Source organism: Strigops habroptila, chromosome 7 (assembly GCF_004027225.2).
Source record: "Strigops habroptila isolate Jane chromosome 7, bStrHab1.2.pri, whole genome shotgun sequence".
Taxonomy (NCBI): Eukaryota; Metazoa; Chordata; class Aves; order Psittaciformes; family Psittacidae; genus Strigops; species Strigops habroptila.
Window position 1 is genome coordinate 43,544,711 of NC_044283.2, and position 13,107 is coordinate 43,557,817.

Genomic DNA, 13,107 nt, shown 5'->3' on the forward strand with positions numbered 1-13,107 from the left:
AAAATATTAAAGGATTTATCAACAGACACACATTATGCTTTCACAAGCACCAGCTGAGCCAACCTGTCATAATTATAAGGCTGTAGTTGTGAAAATGCTGTACGATTGGTAGTCAATCCAGAACAGAGCAAGAGGCCACTTTTTTGTTCTACTTACATTATGGTTATGTTTGAAGAGACTGACGGGACAGCACGCAACTTGGCAGCATCACAGAAGATCTCCAGCCTTTGGCAGGTACACTCTGCTGGCACAGCACCAGCCACTGTGTGAGAACAAGAACATGGTCATGGCAACAGGTGGGATGAGTGGTGTGGTGAAACATGGAGAAAAGAAATACAGTGTAATAGAACAAAAGACAGACATACAAGGCTGTGTTAAACAGAAATGAAGGCAACCATTTTTATGTAATTGATTTAGACCTGGGAAGACCCTAGCAATAAATATAAAGGGACACAAAAAAATAATGTTACCTCCTGATGTCTGTGAAAAAGCTTGTTAAAAGCTCTTGAGTTTTAGGCTTGATACACAGGAATATGGCATAGATTTTTTGTGGCTCTTTTTTAGGTTATGCAGTTCTCATATTTACTAGGATGAGCACGGTTCTGTCCAAATGAAAAAGGGGTGAAAATGGGTCAGGACATCTTTGTTCCCTTTCACCCTATTTCTACACTTTAAGTTAGTGCTCATGGTAGACAGCAGAGTCAGAAAATCCAACCAAAGGGATGAAGGCCCACAGAAGCGGAGGGGATTTGCAAGAGTCATTTGACGTATGAAGTGAATTTGGAGGAAGGTTGCCTTCATTTCACTCTGAAAGGTGTGTGTTTCGTGGACTTTCCAGCAGTATTGGTATATTCAGATAAATATTTATATTGCCCTCCTAGTTTGCATATATTTGACACTTCTCCTACAGAAAATGAATCACTCTAAATGGAACTGAAATTAGCTTTGGTACATTTGTTCATCTGAGATAAATTCTGCTTTATTACAGTTGAAACTGAACCATATATTTCTCTTTCTGGTATTTGCTGTGTATTTCTTTCTAGGAATCATCAGTAATAACCACACAAGTAATATCTGTAATTACTTACAGCACTCAGGTGTGTTTGTCTGAAATGCATGCAGAGATTTCATTTTGTTGTATTTGTCCTTTGTATAATGTTTATCAAATTGCAGAGACCATCCATTGTAGTCTTCTAATAAAAAAAAAAGCAAACCACAAATAGAAGTCACATTTAGAATAGAAATAGAAGGTAGAAATACCTTCCCTAAATTTAGGTGCGTCGAGGTTTATCTAAATAACATGTGTTTTTCCAGAACATTTCATAGACCATTAAATGATTTTATTTTTGTACCTCTGCCTAATCATATGCATGTATAGGTAGAGATTATGAACTGCATAGTCGTAACAGCTTATTATACCTTCAACAACATTTTCTGTGATAGTTGTACCAAAATAGTATAATTCATAACTTTTTGTTTATGTAGGAGTCTAAAAATGAGAGGCAACCATATTTTTCTACCTCCTTAAACATGCGGGTTTCTCACTTTGTCCAGGAAAGCTCAAATGATTACAACAACTCTGACTACTTCTTTCAGAGGGCTGTCTCACACTACCACAGCCTATAATTGCTTTCCTGAAAATCTAGATGAAGGCCAAGTGATCACTGCTTTTCAAGAGAATGAGCAATGTGGTGTAACATATTCAAGTCAGTATGTTAAAGTTAAGCTTAATATTCACCTTCTTAAACAAAGTATTATTCCATATTACCAGTCAGGTCACTATGCCTAGATGTACTTGCACAGAGTGGTTTATAGCCATAAAGGCAAAAAGTGAAGAGTAGATCTTTCAGTTCCTTTCCACAAATGGGGGTTTCCAGATACAGGGGTGCTGGAAATAACTACATATCTGTTACTTGGAAGTCTGTCATATACTGTCATATATCAGTAAATTTACTGATGAGGTAACCACTTCCAAAACAGGGGAGGAATAAACACGAGAAAGAAAAGAAGATATTGAGAGATTACCCCCAAACTTTTCTTCAGAAGCTGTGATCAGATTTTAGCTTTATTAATTTGAATCTGACCTCTCTTCAGCTTTGCCCATACCATTTTAGTTTAAAGCATATCATTTAGTGAATGTGCACCAGTAGCAGAAATGCTCCTTTGGATGGCACTCACTAGCTGTGAGTCAAAGCACCAGTGATAATAGAAACCATTACTTTATCAAGATACCTACTGTCAAACAAAATTTATATGAGAACTCTGAGGATGGCTCTGCTTCACTATTTATTACAGCTTTAGTTTCACTTTTACTATATTCTAGTAACACTCCTCCCCCCTTACCAATTTCACATGGTAATTGTTTAGTTAAATACAATTCCTCATCGATGTTTCTCTATAAATCTTTATATTTAAGTAAACATTACTGCTATATGTTTGCTCCAAAATAGATAGGGAGAAATAAAATATATTTACTTCTTTGCAACTTTTCCCATTCTAAAATGGCGTTTCATTTTTCATCTCATTGCAGTTGTTTTCTCAGCTAGGTGGGGAGATTACCTTGAAAGCATCTCCTGAAGCCTGCCTACGGAGTGTCAGCAGATGGAGCTGTTCTGAGAGATGCCTGCCTCTTCACTGCCTAAACTGAAAAGATGTGCTATACAAGCTGATTAATAGATATTATGAAAGATTAAGAACTTCAGCCAAACTATCCTTTATGTAGTTATTAGGGGGTTTTATGCATAAATTCAAAGGATAAAAGATTCAAAGCAACCCAAAATCTCTGTCTTCAGGAATTGCTCCATTAAGGGAAAAGACAGACTTGAAAAGTGCCTTTTTCACTCAGAAATTAATGTGAATTAATTTGTGCAGTGCAAGAATGCCGGTTTCCAACTTAGAGAAGGCATTTAAGTGCATTTTACTAAATTCCTCAAGAGCACCTGGTATGCTCTGATCCATTAGCAGTTTTGCCAGTTCAGATCATTACACTGATATTTGGAAGCAGCTTAATGCATTTCGGACAAAATGAAAGGTGTTGGCAAAGCTGCAGAAATATTGCTACTGCCTATTTTAAATGCTCAGAAGTTCATTTTTAGGACTACTTGCAACATGGAATCTGTAATTGATGAAGCGATGAGAGTAGATCCTTTGCCAAGCGGATCTGCCCTGTAGTTAGTGCTGTAACGAGGTTTCCCCAATCACTATTTCTGAATATTTAACTGGAGCACATCCATTGACTTTCATTTGCAAGACTGGACTCACCAACTGGATCTTGAAGAAACTAGTGGGGAATAAAATGTATGCAGATGAGGCGAGATGGAAGGAAGGAATCTTTCATTGAGAATTTTTAAACAGAAATGTGTAAAGATGTATTGAAAGTGAGATTACTCTTGGAGTATAACCATACCAAATAAGTATTTTGCAGTCAGGAATACAATCTCAAAATATTTTTGACTTTCTAAATCATAACTACATTCACAGAGAGTTTTGGACAACTAACCACTTATCTGAAGATTCTGAATATGTAGTTAAAAGCCATCAATTCTAGTCCTCCTGTAAACCAATGAACATATAAAGTATCATTTTTTCTGCATTTCCCTGCTTATGACACTGAAGAATGGATAGATGAGATTTTATTCCACCTTTGAGTATATTTAAAATGCTTTACTATGTGACAAAACATGTACAAGAGGTGACCATCACTGCAGTTCATTTCTGCAGAGAAAAAAGATGAGCAGCGCCTTCTACACTAATGGGAACGAGGGAGCAGTTCACTACGAAGGGGAAGTTCACCAGTGTTTCCAAGGAAATCAAGAGGCAGCTGTGTATTTTTGGGTGGCCATAAAAAAGAAAGGGAAAAAAAGCACAGAGAAGAGAAAAGATGGATTATTTTGTACTGGAAGCATTCCAGTTGTCTCGAGTTTCTGGTCAGTTCATTCTGAAGAATGTTTTTTTTCTCATGGCATTGATTTTCCCGCTTTCTATTAGAAATTCAAAGGCATATTTGAACATAATAAAACAAATTATTGAAAGTTTTCTGACCCTCAAAAATGTTTGCTTTGGGCCAAGGTTTGTGCCCAAGCCTGGGACAGTCTTTTTTTTATACAAACTGTTTTGTCAAATCCCAGAAGAATGTATTGTGCAAGTAACTATATTTAGTACAACCATTTGGTGAAGCACTAATGCCAGAACTGTAAATCACTTTGTGATAGTTTAGAGTTTATATGATAGGTTTGTGACCTGTTTACCTCTGTCGAGACGAGGTTCTCCAAACACTTTAAGGAATGACTGGTAATAGTACTGGTCTTGAAATCCCAAATCTATCATTTGAGGGAGTACAGCTCAGATGAGAAATAGCTTTTTCCCAAGCTAGTTCTAAAATAGATTATGTTGACTGCACTTCTGTAAAAAATGAGATCTGAGAAAGAAGGCATCAGGAAATCTTCCCCTACACGGGATAAGTGAAATAAGTAATTGTAAACTGGATTTATCTGATTGCAGATTAATACACTATTCCTGGCTAAAAGTTGTCAATTACTATTTCTGATGGGAAAGAAATGAGAACAAGTATGTTAATCCTGACAAACTACAGATTTAAATAATCCTTTCAGTGACAGATCCAAGGAAATATCAGCTTTGCTCAATTAAAGATGCATCTCTTATTTAGTAAGCTTATGAACAGGATGTTAGCTATATGATTTTCACCTTCTTTGACCATGTCTTCATGGTTATTATGCAGAGAAATGCATAATAGCATGAATACATCTATAAAAATTTGAGTTGCTTGAAAGTCCCTTTAGCAATAAGCCACTACAGTGCAGACCAGAAGAGACAAGAAGTGAAATGTAAAAGTTCCTCTTAGTTATCAACAATATTTAAAGATCTCAATAATGAAATTGATTAACCCCTCCGGAACCTCAGCAAAGCTATTCCATTTGCTGATATTTGCACATCAGCATTAAACTGGTTATTACAGTGCCCGTATACTGTGGATAAATGGCAATGACAGAGAGAAAAAAATTTGACCATATATGAAAAATTTCCCCGTGAAGCTTGAAAATCTGATCTTTTGCCAAGTATTTACTACATTTTAAGCATGCTGCAGACTTCCAAGCATTTTCTTTTTGCTTCATAAACAGAATTTACTATGTAGGGCTCAAAACTGAATGGTGTCTCATACATTTAAATCTTACATTCTAAGCATGATGGAAAAAAAAGCCATGCCAGGAAAAGTTGAGACTAACTATAGCATTATTCATTATTTGTATTAATTTGAAATAAAAAGTCACCGAGCCCTTCTGCAATGTGCTGAGGCAAAAATGGGAAACTCAGACCCTCTGAAATTTCTCACCCCTTACGAGCAATTTTGTGATATTAAAACATATATCTTTTGCATAGGTGTTTTGAAACATCCCATAGAAATGTGGATTCTGCTATGGAAACATAGAATATGATTTGATGAACCTACAGAACTGCAATAATTCTCTGTAAGCTTATAGACCTTCAAAGAAACACATAGGAAAACAGCATGACATCTCTACAGATTATTACTTTCATCCTGTTGAATTTTATTATAGGTCCTTTTAATAAAAGAGGTGGTGTGTTATAACTTATTTAATCCGGCAAGCCAGTCACCCAATGACAGTGTGGCACACAGTAACAGATGAGGCCTGTGCTTTTAAAGGTAAATAGGTGCAAGACTTCAAACAGCAAGTCCCTGCCCCAGTTCTTTCAGAAACCTCTGTGATTTCCAGCCTATGAGCTAGACAGAGCTTAACGACCATCTATAACTGAGCTTAACAACTGGGGAACTGAATGCTGCCTTTTGTTTGGAGACCTTTTAGGCCTGGGCGCAACACAATGGTAAATACATTTAGCCAGTGAAGAACTCCTCCTGAGAGTCAGAAACATCTCAAATTAAATCTGCATGCCTGTTCTCGCTTCATTGGACCAGAAAAATGTGGCTATGACACTGTGATTAAAAAACAAATGCAGACACACTGCAACCATTGCCTAACTGCCAAAAAATCAGCTTTGCAGAACTATCTGCAAAATTGTCCAGAAGCCAAATTTCTAAACACTAAGGAAACTTGTGCTCTCAAAATAGTTCATGCTACTTTGTTCCATTACTGTACATAATTAAAGACGCTGCTTGTAAAAAAAGATAAAATGAAACACCCTAGCATGGTGTTCCTTCCATTGCCCGTTTATTATTGCTAGTAAGTAGAGTCGTAGTCAAATATGTAACAGTAGTTGCTGGCTTTTTAATGCCCCATTCATGGTGAAAGAATCCGGTCCACAGAAGTGCAAGGGATTAGACCCAATGCACATGATTTTGGTTTTGAAATGAATAAGAATTCTGGTGTTTACATTTTTAACAATTCTTATGCTAAAATGCTTTTTATTCTAAATATGAACTTATACCTGTGTTATTTGCACTTAACCATTTCCTCTAGAGATTTACTAGTAATAAATGAAGAACCTATTTCAAGAACAGTTCTGAAATGGAGCATCAGAGCTATTCAGTGGCATGAAATGACAGTAACCATAGTTTTAAACAAAGAATAAACCATATCTACTCAATTCCCAGTTAAGTTTAAAAACAGAAGAATTAAGACATTTATTTCTGAGATTTAGACATCACAGACTGCATGGAAATATATTGTATTTTGTATCTCCTGTTTCTGTGACAAGTTGAAGGAGATCGCAACCTAGATTTCTTCATCTCATCTAGAGAAAGAAAGAAAATCACTACTAGCACAGTGCTTCCAAACAGTCATATCCAGTACTATTTAGAAAGGCTAACCCATGAGTAAAAAACATTGTGGGTTTGAGGATTTTTTTTTTTGAAACATCTGAGCTTTTCATTAGTTTCCTAATTTAGCTAAGTTATCATTTTTTGCTCACTGAGGACAGTGGGAGCCTTTCCATTGATTTTAGTGGAGTTGGTCCAGGTCAGTTCTCATCAGGCTCAGTCTTGCTTCACAAGACATGTTGTGGTCAAAAGCCCTGGTGGTGTGACTGGAGATCTTCTATTGATCGTATTGTTTGCATTTTAAATTAGAACAGAATACAATAAATCAAACAATCACGTAGATTTTTACTGCATGTTTGGGTACTATCAAATGCTAATGGAAGTTAGGAAAAAACTTTTAAATCTGAAAGCAGGCATATTTATAAAGAAATGAGTGCACTTGTACTTTACAGCCAAGGGAGTTTCAGAACCTGTTACTACAGGACGCTGATGCACAGTGCTAAATATATTAGAGACAAAGCAGTAGGGCTTAATCTTAGACTTGAAGACATATAATAAAATATGCTTTCAAAGTGTCCAGTTAGGATGTAAAGTCTGGACTTTGCCCTGAAAGGAGAAAAGCTCAGTGACTTTTGAGATCTGATTGTTTCTATATTTCTCCACTTACAATTTTGTACCAAACTAAATTCAAGAGCTGATGGGTGGTTTTGGAACATAAAACTTGAGGTAAGCTACACTGCAATTTACTGGAAGGCTTCTCTAACTGTCATCATATTAACATCACAGCTAATTTACAGTTATGATGAACAAATCACATTGATTGTCCAACAGAATGGCTGGAATATTAGGGACAATTGCGACAAAGATCTTAGGATATCACACAAGAAAACCAAATATTCAATCTCTCAGTGATTTGAAATTTAACTGCATTTGAATTTTTACAGAACTTTGTAATTAGCATAATATGACTACAAAATAATAACTGACTCAGTGATGTATCTAAAACAGGTAATTACACAAACGTTGTTAGGCTGGTAACATTACACTTTTATCACTGCATGTAATACTAGGAAAATACTATTCAGAGAAAGTTCACCCTTATCTAGGATAGAAGTTCAGCCCTGTTAAATATAGTTGGCTATATATCAGAGAATTAAAAAAAAAAGAAAAATAAAGTGTTTCTGTGTAAGTTTTAAAATTTAAATACTTAATTAGGAAGCAGACTAAGGAATATTTTTGTCTAAAGCTACTCAGAGAGTTAGTATTTTGAAAAATAGATGATTACTGCCTATGTTGTTTGTCTTCTGTCCAAATTTGTGAGTACATTTTGTTATGATTTAACTTTTCATATGTTTTTGCAATTCTTTGTGTGTCAGAATTTGCTCATCTAAGCAAACACACACTTTAAGATAACAAACCACATGTGGACTCAATGCAAAGCTACATCATAAATGCTGCTGTTCTGTTATTCTCGTTTTGCATTGATCAAGTGTTGTTTTTATCTACTGTTAGTTTTAGTTTTGCTTATCATTAAGCATCATTGTCAAAGCAGAGATTCCAAAATGCTTCTTTCCGTGAATATGGACTTGGGAACATGTTCTTGGCACTTTTACTATGCCATTGGGCATCAAAGGGTTTTGCCTGGAGAGTTTTTAGAATACATTAACATTGCAGCAGTAGTGTCTTTGATGTAAGAAATACTCTACTTGTTTTAGGAACTATTCCCATGTCAACTCTGCCATAGCATTAGGTGAGCAGAATTCGTGGTTATGCCTAGTATTTATCATTCCTGCTCATGTCTAGAAAAGCAATGAAGTAAACAAATGTTCTAACTTCCCATGTATAAACATCAAGTAGCTACAGAATCAAGTCTTACAGCTGTAAATAAAGAGGAAAAGCTCTTCCTTAGAAAATTAGCCTAAAACTGTTATGTTTAAAATCAAGCATAGTATTCAATAGGACTGAGCTGGGATACAGAAGGATGCTGGAATTTCTATATGTATATATTCCCTCCCCCCCCATTTTAAGTTTTGGTACCAGATTAAAAGAAAAAAACCCTTCAAGTGACATGTGATACAAGCTAAACTGTTTAACAATGCACTCAGTGTTTTTGAGAACTTGGTGCTTCAGAAAGGGTGAGCATGGGGCAGAACAGCAGGGAAAAATTTACTACCACACTCAAACCTAAAAAAGGAAAATCCTCAAGCCCATAAGCTTTTATTACAAAGTATGAAACTTTAAATAAATAATTTTTATTTAAAAACTTCATATTCAGGACAAATTTGCAGAGACACCCACTACTCTTGATGGACTATGTTTTCAAGTTCAAAAAGTAAGATTGCATTTTCCATGCACATTTAAGATTATCTAGCGATAGTTCACAAAGAGCTTCCCATCACTTTGGGCATGATAAATTGGTAGCCTTCTCCACTTTTTGCAGCTTACTATATTGCCTCAAGCTCTTCCTCATCAGGATATCACACACAGTATTTTATTGGTTTTGGAAACCCAACATGGTGGAAGTGAAAGAGGAAGCAGATTTGAAGAAGGCACCATGAAGCCAATCTCTACATGCCTGGGTTGGACATGAACAGTGACCACAGCACATCTGAAAACACATCTCTCAGTGAGGATTCAGTTTAGTTTGAAATACTTCTAATCATGTTTTGCTGTTACTATGCACACAGTACATTAAACAGGACTAATACTATGAATCGTCTCAAAGATCACCACAATAAATCTCTCTATAGGAATGAAGTGGCGAATGAGAGAACTTTACTCATTAAAAAAGGAAAGGGACAGAATTGCTACAAGAGGGAGTGACTGGTTACAAGTACATTCAGAGGCTCCTATCATGTTGGTCTCTTTTACACTAATGCCATTTACTTTTTGTTTCAAGGGCATTTAAAGACTTTTATACAGTAATTGCCTTAGAAGAGCTACATGTGCTTTTTACACTGATTGTTTCTCTGCTTGTTTCATTCACTGATGTTTCTTAAAAGTGTTATTTCAGTAATTGCAGTTGCTGTTAATGTTCAGAATACTAAATGGCTTGTATTGAGCAGTTGGGCTTCAAATTTTCTTGTTTAGAGTACCTGGTGGTTTTTTTGTTGTTTTTGTTTCCTCACCCCCAACAGCAGCATTATGTTTTTCAAAAGAAGTGTTTGTTTTCTTTTCTTCTTCATCAGTATGGTCCTCTCCATCACAAAAAGAACTCCCTTCCATGGCAGATTTTTGCTTTGTTTCCTTATGTAATAATACTAGTTTGTACATAAGGTATGTGCAAGTCTTCACTATAGCATTTTTCTGTAGGCTTAAGACAGTGCTTTATCATTACTGAAGAAATCGTTAGTAAAGCAGTTAGTACAGCTGTGTTTGAGATACATGCATTAAAAAAATAAAAAAATTCCAAATTCCTTTGAGGATCTGTGCTGATTTTTTCCCTTCCCACACTTGTCGGGTTGAATGTTTTAGACTGGCAACCTTCAAGCTCTTATTCAAATTATGCAAGATGAAAGTGTGCAAGAATTTAACAGTTGAGCTACTTAATTGAGTACCTTGTGGATAAGATTAAAATTTCCTATGGTACTGCATGAAACAATTACTACAGTGGAATATTTTAATTTTTAATTGCTTTTCTGTAACCAGGAGCAATGACTTAAACTGAAAGCTAGTTGCAAAAAAAAAAGGGTGGAAGGAACGAGATATAAGTGCTGGCATAAGGCAGTGATGTTAAAGTGGTCCAGGGAAACTGCATCAAACAAAAATAGCCGGATAGTTTCTTTGTCTTGGGAGGCAAACAAACCTATCCCACAAAGATACCCACACTTACTACAGTGCAGGGGCATTGGAGAAAATCTCATCAGGACATTCCATATTGTCAGGCAAGGAAGCAACTCTTCCTTTATTCAAACTGCAACACAAGTTTTTGAGAAACCATTACTGCTGAATATGACTGTAATATGTTATACACAGCTTGCATTTCTAAATGAGAATATGGGGTCAAGACAGGAAAAAAACACTGACAGCATGGTATTCCCAGTAAGTTAATGCAATGACTCTTCATCTTTTGTAATTCAGGCTTTCAGAAATTGAGGCTAATTCTTTCTTGAATTACTATACCCAGAAGAGGATTCAATATCACAGATGAATTTTCTTGCAGGCTTTACTGTCTTGTACATGCCATTACAAAACTGTGTATATCCTAATTGCCATCTGATCAAGCTGTACACTTTCAGCAAGTCCTTGTACAATAGACTTTCTGGTACTATACAGAAATGAAACATGGATAAAAAACCCCATTTACAGTGCTTGGACTTTTAAACAGAAGAGGGCACCACTGTCAGCAGTTTCTGCCACTGTAGGGCAAGATAATTACAGGAGAAGAATACAAGAGCCAGGTTGGTTCAGGATTTTGATTACTAGTAATGGAAATTATGTTTGTGGCATCAGCAAAGACATAAAACTAGAAAAAGCTGCAGGTCCATATGATAAGATTAGAATTAAAAGTGACTTTCATATAGAGTAAGATGCTGAAATTTGATGGGTATAAGAATAAGATACTACACATAGGTACAAAATGAGCTTCACAGACATATGAGAACAACCATTTTCAAAACCTCATTGACTTTGTTGAGAACACTTGTGAAAGATGCCTTTAGGATGTTTTGTTTGAAACTTCTTTCAGAAAATTTCTTTTGTTATACACAACATAGGTGGAAGTTTCAATGTGCCTAGCTGTGACAAGCAAAGAGTTCACCCGCTTGGCTCCAGGGAGCTGGAGGCAGCGTGTGAGGAAGGGCATCATGAATCTGGCTGCCCTCCATGGCTACAGGCAAGCTGCTAAGGAATAGGAAGTCTAGTTTCCCCATCTGCCATGGATCAGCAGCTCTGGAGAGTATCTTTGAAACTAACCAGGCTGTTAGTAAACTGACAATACCACTAAATAAAACGTGCTAGGACCAATTTTCTCTCCCTGCAGTTGGAGCTCACAACCAAATGGCTGAGCTGTCTTCTCACAAAATATAGGGAGGCCTTTCCCGGACTATCCCAGGTCCATGCCACCCTCTGACCTGTGTCCATGCAATGCGTGAGACATACTGCTCAGCACAGAGTACAGCTGTGCTGGGGCCATGCTCAAAAATCAGCAGGGTGGACAGGCAAGTGCCAGTGCAAAGCCCGTGCCCTGGCCCTACTCAGCTTGCAGCAGGGGTAAAGGTTACAAACAAAGTCAAGTTCATGCCTACCACCCGTCAGGGCCAGGGGTGACAAAGATCAAAACAGCAGGGAGCAGTGACCTGTCTATGTGTATTCCCTGAGATTTTGACATTTCCAAACCCCAAAGCTTGGTAGCAGTGCAGCTTGCACAGCACACTTACACAGTCACCATTTTCTCCCAGATTAGGACCTGGATGTTTTCTGAAAAATCTTGAAAATTCTTCTGTTTCCCACATGAAGTTCATTAAGCTTCATATAAACTCTGTTAGCACATACATCTACCGCTCCTCAGCAGAGATCTTTGCTAGATTACATACATCCCTTTGTACACATCAAAATGACACATGTAAACAAGTTCAAAGCAGGGATAAAATTGGATAAACTGATACCATACACAAACAAAAATGTGGTTCATCTTTCTTTCCTAGCAAATGGCTTGTTGTGTGGCTTTATTAGCTAAACCAGAGACCTGTTGTATCCTCTGCAAAACATTTAACTTTCCTATTCCTAACACTGCAACTCTCTATTTTAGTGTGAGCACTACCTGGGTTTCAGTGACTGCAGTTGCTAAACGCAAAGAGAAGTCTCAACCACCTACCACAGTTGTCTTCATCGGCCCGATTCCCGCAGTCATCCTCACCGTTACAGTGAAGTTGTTGGGGCAAGCACTTTGAGATATTACCGCATGGAAAGTAGCCCAGGGGGCACCTGATCCCAAGTCCAGAAACATGATCTTCCAAAGAGTCACAGATGACTAAATAGAAAAAGAAAAAACACACTTTCAGATGTGCTCTTAATGTTTAAAGATCTTTGAGATTATGCTTTTATAAATACTCATTTGCATTTGAATGTGAATATCAAATGATAAATACATATTAGTTCATTGGACATGCAATTACGATAGTATATTAAGTACTTGTTAACTTCTTGGCAAAAAACGTTCATATCGTCAACTAATTAAAATTTGCTTTGATATAAAGCAACCAGGTAATTCCTCCCCATATGTCCTAGTAATAAAATGGAAACGCTAATCATACAAGACAACTGGCCTAAGGCCACTATTTAAAAGGATTATTTCACTTTGCACTAGAAATTAATTTATTGTAGCAATATACCAGATAAGCTATGCAGATACA

General features: G+C 36.7%; 1 protein-coding gene across 4 annotated transcripts in view; it reads right to left on the reverse strand.

The window, feature by feature from the left end:
- Positions 1–13,107, reverse strand: part of RXFP1 (relaxin family peptide receptor 1) — a 46,420-nt gene that overhangs the window by 18,451 nt on the left and 14,862 nt on the right. For all 4 annotated transcript variants that reach the window (XR_003992445.1, XM_030493401.1, XM_030493402.1 and 1 more), the window contains exons 2-4: positions 12,570–12,725; positions 1,089–1,193; positions 157–262 (exon numbers count right to left, since the gene is read on the reverse strand). Coding sequence is in view for 3 of the 4 variants with exons in the window: in XM_030493401.1 (XP_030349261.1) it covers positions 157–262; positions 1,089–1,193; positions 12,570–12,725 (367 nt within the window). In the remaining variant the exon portion in view is untranslated. The remainder of the gene's footprint in view (positions 1–156; positions 263–1,088; positions 1,194–12,569; positions 12,726–13,107) is intronic.